Source organism: Chanos chanos, chromosome 1 (genome assembly GCF_902362185.1).
Source record: "Chanos chanos chromosome 1, fChaCha1.1, whole genome shotgun sequence".
Lineage (NCBI taxonomy): Eukaryota > Metazoa > Chordata > Actinopteri > Gonorynchiformes > Chanidae > Chanos > Chanos chanos.
In genome coordinates this window covers 13,222,914-13,230,715 of record NC_044495.1, presented here as the reverse complement: position 1 = coordinate 13,230,715, position 7,802 = coordinate 13,222,914, and the positions used below count along the sequence as shown (strand labels likewise).

Genomic DNA, 7,802 nt, shown 5'->3' with positions numbered 1-7,802 from the left:
CTCACACACTTGTTGCAGTGCTCCGACCATCAGCGCGGACCCGAAGGGAGGCCAGCGAAGAAGAGAACGGGATTACCTGCCAGCAGTTGGGTCAGAATAGTCACCTTCTCTAACACAAAGAGGAAGATAACTTGTCATCTAAAGCTTGTCATTCATCTACAAACACAGCACAGAGTCAATCTGCAACAAGACAAATTCCACCAACATGACTGACTTAGCTTCAACAAATGAAGAGGACAAAGATCCTGACATTGAACTTTTTGTAAGGGTAAGGATGCTGACTGTTTGTAAGTACCCTTGTTCAAAAATGTATTTATCAGGGGTAGAAAAAGATATTGCAAAGTTGTTGTGATATTATAGCAATCTGAGTGACTGCACTAACTGTTTTAACTGCAGTTTTCATCTGCCTTGTTTAGATGACTCAGGGGGCTGTGTTCTCTGAATAATGACATCTATTTCTTGGATGGGGTTAGTTGACAGTTTGTGGTATAATTTTTGGAGACTGTAGATCAGGGGAGCAACAAATACAAGTATCTTATTAGCTGTCCCACGGACGGCACACTGAAATATTTCTCTTTTCATTCAGCACTAAGCACATAAACATTTGTTATGTTGGACTGAAAATTGAGAAAATTCAGTAATAATAATTTCCATCTGAGCTCTGTAAAATCTGACAGAAATTCATTTAAGGACAAGCTGTATGTGATCATGGGATGGTTGTCATGATAATGAAATTAGAAAAAGTATGAATTAATCACCAGGTTTATAATTAAAATGATTACACTCTGTGAGTAATAAAGCAGGTGCTGCCATTTATAAATATAATCATACTTTACAAAGATAAAACTAATAATAAATATGATTATAATGATATGTGGTATGCTCACATCATGAGTAGTACTTACACAATTGATGATTTATAGGTCATGTTGGTTATAACTGGTGGCTTTGGTGAAAATTTGGACAGTAGGAACCAGTCCCTAAATTGTTTTATCCTCAAACAGCAAATTGATGACACATTATATCTCAAAGAAAGAAGTATCTCAAACAAGGAAAAATATGCAAAAATATCACTGGCTAAACCTTACACTGTAAAATCTCATTCCTGAGGAATATTTAAATTAATAAAAGATTTTACTGTAGTTTACACTGTAATTGTAATATGAAAAAGTTGTGTAAGTACAAAATTATAGGCCCAGTGTTTACAACTGTTTTACAATAAGTTTACTGAAAAGTGCTCCCTCTGGATTTTGAAAGTGAGAGTAACCAAATGATTGACGTGTCTTCATGTTCACTCTCATTGATGTAACTCACTAGCTATGAGTCACATAGTATTGACCATTCCTCACCAATTACAAAACCGGTGATGCACTCACTAAGAAATCTGTAAGTGAGACACTATCTTCACTTTGATGTGATGTAAGTGATCTCTCAAGCAAAATACTTCGAAGGTGATGGAAATGAGTGGATGTGCTGTAGGCATGAAAGATCCCTCATGTCCTATGGTGTGACATGTCTGAATGTTTCCAGCAGATAATTCATCACTCGATATTCTGAACTAATTTCCAGAAGTCAGCTTTTCAAATATGAAACCTTATGTAGATCGAATGATATAACATTATTTGTTCATACTAACATGTGCCCTACATTTGAAGGTAGTCTGTTGTTGACTAGCTAGACTCAAACCTTCTTGGCCGGAGATTAATGAGGCAAGTAATGGAATATCCATGTATAATTCAAAGTAGGCTGGTATCCTGTGACATGATCAGCTTTCTGGCCCAGTTTAATGACACTGCTGGATAACATGATCTCTCTGTTTCTGATATGGAAATTTGGCAGTGATTCTTTTTACTTCATTTGTTTCTGCTGGTTGACTTCACTAATTGCTTTGCATTTAAAACAGACCTCAGTACAAAAGATTTCAAATTATCCACCAGGGAATGTAGACCTTCACTGAATGTAATAATTTACAGATAATCCCAGTAAAAAAGGTCTCACATGCTCTTATTGTATTGGTGCTGCTCATGTTCTCATGATTACTGAAGGGTCATGTATAATTTCTAATGATATTAATACTTCATTTGGTGCTTTACAGACTAAAATAACTATACGTGACACAATGATACCAAAAAATTCAAACACTATGCATCAGGTTATTACATAGACCCAAACTCAAATCTGGAAATGAAGTATCAGTATATTAAAGGACAGTATACAAATCATATATTGCAGTAAAAGATCAGTGACAAACAGCTTTGTACAGGCAGTTAGTGATTGGCCTTTAATACTTTGTTCATCCTTAGGCAGGCAGTGATGGAGAGAGCATTGGAAACTGTCCCTTTTCTCAGAGACTCTTCATGATCCTTTGGCTGAAAGGTGTTGTCTTTAATGTCACCACTGTGGACCTGAAAAGGTAATTTAGAACAGTAGCCTCAAGGCATGGCATACGTTTGCAACGAAGGAGAAAACGTCAAGGGTGTATATGTGGTTTGTTGAGGGAAGGTTACCTGAGGTTACCATATTTCTTTCTACAGAAGACCACAAGAGCCGTATTATCTGGTATGGGCCCTACTCATTGAATGTTCTGAATAAATTTAGGAGGGAATGACTATAACAAATTCCTTAGCCGTTTTATGGCACCAAAGGGTCCAGTATCTTCTGCTATTTCCTATTATGAGAGTAAGAGTTATTATATCACCCGCAATCTTGTCTTTAGTCAAAAACACAGGTAGTAATGCACTAAATGTGTTTTTAATAGAGGATAATGTTGTGCTAGAATAATGATGGCCTAAATGTCTGCTGTGAGGTGCCGTGGAAGAATATCAGCTTGGTTTTGTTGAAGTTAATATTAGGTATTATTTCTCCAGGTGAGACACGATTAGCTCTCATTCAGGTCATTTTAGCTTGTTGTACTGGGTTGAGGTTGGGGACATGTATTGGTCATTGCATTGTTCACATCAAACCACATTTTCATAAACTGTGCGTTGTGCCTTGCACAGGACTTTAGGGTATTAACTACAATAGCTTAACACAGACAAAAATGTGCAATATTATTCAAACTGAGCAGTCTGTATTGCCTCCATTGTTTCCTGTGCAGGAAACCAGCAGACCTCCATAACTTGGCCCCAGGGACGCATCCACCTTTCCTAACCTTTAATGGGGAAGTTAGAACTGACGTCAATAAGATTGAGGAGTTCCTGGAAGAAATGCTTGCACCTCCAAAGTAAGCAGACCTCAGGAGAGGAGTGTCTCCTCTTTATATTGTACTTCCATTCATTGTGTTTTCTTCCAGTTTAGTTTAATTGTTTAGTGATTGTATCACATGATTCATCTGTCCAAAAGGTATCCCAAACTGGCTGCAAAGAACAGGGAGTCAAATACAGCAGGGAATGACATTTTTGCTAAGTTCTCAGCATATGTTAAAAATACAAAACCAGAGGCCAATGCAAGTAAGTTATACTGCTCAGTTCTGTACATCAGCTGTTTTTGACAGGTTTCAAATGTTACTTTTAGTATTTATTGGACTATTTGAAATAGATTAAAGATCTTTAAAATGTTGCTTTTTTAGCCTTGCTTTACAAATGGCTGTATCTTCTCCATCCATAAAGTTCTCTTATCCTACAGGTCTGGAGAGGGGACTGCTCAAAGCCTTAAAGAAACTGGATGACTTCTTAAACACTCCTCTCCCTGATGAAATTGATGCAGATAGCATGGAGGAAGTGAAGTGTTCCACTCGCAAGTACCTGGATGGAAATGAACTGACACTGACTGACTGCAACCTTCTACCCAAGCTGCATGTTGTCAAGGTAGGCAATTTTTGCCTCTTGTGCACCATTCTCTATGAACTATCTTTCAGGCATAGCTGTAACAGCAAGATAGGAGGCACACTTCTTCTATGCACCATCTTCTAGTACCAGTTAAAAAAAAAAAAAAATCTGTCTTTTTTGTTGTCATATTTGACAGATTCACAAATCATGTCAAATTTTTTTTATCATATCCACAGGTAGTTGCAAAGAAATATCGTAACTTTGAGATACCTGCTGAAATGACTGGAGTATGGAGATATTTACAGAATGCCTATGCCCGAGATGAGTTCACCAATACCTGTGCTGCAAATAAGGAGATAGAACTGGCCTATCAGGATGTGGCCAAGAGGCTTGCTAAGTGAGGCAGTGAAGAGACTTATTGTTTTAAGATCAAACTCAACTACTCTGGTCTGTAAACTTTTGAAAGAAACAAATAATGATGCTATTTACAAAAGTGTGTGTGTATATGTATTATATGCCACAGGGAACTGCTCTTGGGTCGCAGTAGAGATTAATGAATATCAACACTGTGCTGTATAAACAAATGCCCGCAGGACTCCATATTGGATTCGTCCTTGTAAATGCTCAGATTGCCTAGTCTAACACTGCCTATGTACACTTTGCATGCTGTTGCCATTTTCTCTCCTGAGTGAAAGTGACATAAAATCATTTATTCAACACTGAGAATAAGAGGCCTCAAAAAAAAAAAAAAAAAAAAGATTTGCCACTGTACATATCCTCTTTTCTGTTGCTTTCATATTCTTGTAAAGAGGGCATGTATTATTTCTTCTTTAATAAAAAAATGAGCAGGCTTTATTATCAGTTCATACCGAAAGCGTATTGTGCTGTAGCAGTTTGAGACTCTGAGTGTGTCAGCTGTGTTGAGGCATTCATGATTTGACTTGATATACCTCGCCATCTAGTGGTTAAACCAGATTCTCAGAAAACATAATCTGCCACATGTTATATGTTTTCTTTGTGCTGTCTCACAAAATGTAAATTAAACAGTTTGGCTTTATTTCATGAATACTAATTATAAAAACCCTTTCAGACATGTTTTGCTTTTGCAATTTCATCTATTCCTGTTGATTACCTGATCATTATTCATCTTTTTTTATGGGTTGAATTTGGCCGTTCTCTCAGTGTCCCTCTCAGTGTTTTTTTTTCAATGCCCAAAGGATATTTTAATTGCATTCATGTTTTGCTCTTGTATGAATAAAGATATATATATTTTTGCAGTTATGTGCTGATGTTGTTCTTCTCAAATACAGCGATCAGAAACATTATCATCATCACTATTAATAAAATAGTACTATATCATATGACGACAACAACAACAACAACAACAACAACAACGATAATAACAGTAACAACGATAATAATAGTAACAATGATAGAAAATATAAGAGATAGATAGACATGTGTCTGACAGACATTAATCTAAATCCAATTTAGAAAGCTAGGCCACAACCATCAAGCCTTTAATCAGATTCCAGGTTTCCTGTCCAGTTGATGTATGGCCGTCATGTTCAGTAGACAGCAGAAAAATATTCCTGCGCGGTTATGTGAGTTGAGAGATCCCATCGGCGGAGTTCACGGTGAAACACGAGAGGCTTTCTTCAGCTGTAGCCTCGTTGCTTAGGGCTCTACAGCCTCCTGGGTTTTAATTACTGCAGTTCCTGCAGAGGAAGCCCTTTCACCAGCTAAGGCCGCTCCAACACATTTCTTTCATTGGGAAATTCAAACCATCTGCATCCATGTCTGCAATCTTTATTTGGGCAGTGGGGGCAGGGGGCCTGTCAAACATGCACTTGGCTCCTTCCTTGATTACTTAAGCAAGTTTCTTACCATTCAGTTTGATAGAAATGTTGCTTAAACCAGGGTCCAGTCAAGTCACACCCCACACATCAGTATGCCTGAACAGCTTCTCATATTGAAACGATTTCTGAACTGAATTTTCAAAACAATGCCTTGTTTTATGTTACCTGAATATGTATAAATCAAATGTTGCTGTAATGAAGGAAAATTAGGTTGGCTTCGGTTTTTATTGAGAGAAGAATGTGACGTGCCAGTGATAGAAATGTGTTTCCATCAAAAAGAAGTATTTCAACATTTTCTTAATATCACACTGAAAATTCAATTTTTGATCTATTTGTTTTGTAGATCAGTTGGCATAAATTGAATTCTAAGTAATCCACACGTCAAAGAAAAGGACAGAAAATTAAATTGCTCTTCCAACAGACAAGTCTGAATGAGTTCACCGTTGAAAAGAAAAGGATTAAACTTTCTTTGTCCTTCCACCTCAAACATTCAACACACTGAAACGTTGGAACTATTCTACAAGACTGGGGAGAAAACATAAGCTGCAATTTTTTTTTTCTAGATCTGAAGACAGCTTTGCAGCTGCCCCTAAAACCACTGAAACCAAAACTGCAGATGGTAAAACTTACCTTCACAGAGCTACCAAAAAGGAACAGTGAACCAGACTGAGTAATACTGCAGCCTTCATTGGAATGCAACTGTTGGCTTCCAAAGTATCTGTCTGCAGATGAAGGGGTTTATTTGAATATGCTAGAAAAACTTATGTACTTCCAAACATTTTGCAAATCCACTGACGTGACTGAATTGTGCAAATTTTACTTGCTTAATTCATGATAAATTTGACGTGACCTTGAACGTGAGATAAATGTGAAACAAATGACATTTACTTCATTCAGTCAAGACAGTAAGTTTCATGAATATATTCAAAGAAAGTTGACTATTTAGGATTTTCAGCACAGTGGATGAAAGAGCTTTTAGCTGAACTAGTCACCGATTTTCCCTGAACTCTGATGATGACACGTATGATGATGGCAGGAAGAAGACTTTCATCGTCAATGCTTCGTTTTCATTCACTGGTATGACACCTAATGTTTTTATAAGCTGTCTATTCAACACACACTTCTGTGCTCTGTATGTGATACTGACACGGGGGGGGGGGGGGGGTATCTCTTTATCAAAAACGTGAATTAATATTCATTTGTGGTCTGCTGCACTTGCAGTCTGTTGTTATATGCTTTATCTTTAAACACCTGGAATTGTGTCAGAATGACCAAGGCCACTGGCTAGCAGTTCCCACTTCCCATATGATTTCATTTACACCGAAGTGGCAATTCCATTTTCATAAATCTAAACACAGTCCACATGCATGCTAATGTGAAACAGAGTCTGCACTACGGACAGTGCCAAAGAACCAGGCATGAGCCATGCTATTTCACCACAAGCTAGCTCAAATCACTGACATCAGAGACTTTATGGGCAGTCAAGTCTACCCTTGTGTTAGGCAACCTGTACTTCAGATGGATCTCTCTCTCTCTCTCTCTCTCTCTCTCTCTCCCTCTCTCTCTCACTCTCTCTCTCTTTTTCCAAAAGGGCTTTTGCTGCATCTTATAATTATGGGTTAATACACAGGGAGCTGGATCTGAGTGCTGCTTTTCGGCCATATCCTCTGAGATCTTGTTGGATTTGTTCCCTAGTGTGGGTTGTGAATCAGTGACAGTGCATGATCTCTAAATAATACCAAATGTTTTAATTTACCCCCCCTTTCAAACAGCAGGGTAATTGTGGATACGGGGTTGGTCAGGACCCGATTTAGACTTCAGTTCTGTCCATCTGCACCTCATGAAAAGTCCCAACAAGTATCATAATTTACAGTGGAAAATTAGATGTCCTCGCGCTCTGAATGGATGTTTTGGCATTCATTATTGTTTGCTTTGGTAAAAACAAACAAACAAACAAAAAAAACAAAAACAACTTTTGTCACTGGTTAAGCCAACTCGGGTGATTTTGTTGGAAAACTCCAACAAATAGAGTTTGCAATCCTCTGACTGTAATTTAAATGCTTTACTCATTTTGATTCACTGCATGCCTCTGTTTGACATGACATGAATGTACCAGCGTCACTTAAGCGAGACTCCATCTTGATAAGATTTTAGTTTCCTAAGCATCTGTTTACGG

At 37.8% G+C, this 7,802-nt stretch overlaps 1 protein-coding gene across 1 annotated transcript; it reads left to right on the top strand.

The window, feature by feature from the left end:
• The first annotated feature begins 205 nt into the window (after window positions 1–205).
• Window positions 206–4,168, top strand: clic5a (chloride intracellular channel 5a). Its single transcript, XM_030775944.1, has 6 exons — window positions 206–268; window positions 2,304–2,413; window positions 3,098–3,223; window positions 3,343–3,449; window positions 3,625–3,806; window positions 4,004–4,168. The coding sequence occupies exons 1-6, from the start codon at window positions 206–208 to the stop codon at window positions 4,166–4,168; spliced, it is 753 nt and encodes a 250-aa protein (XP_030631804.1).
• Window positions 4,169–7,802: the final 3,634 nt, after the last annotated feature.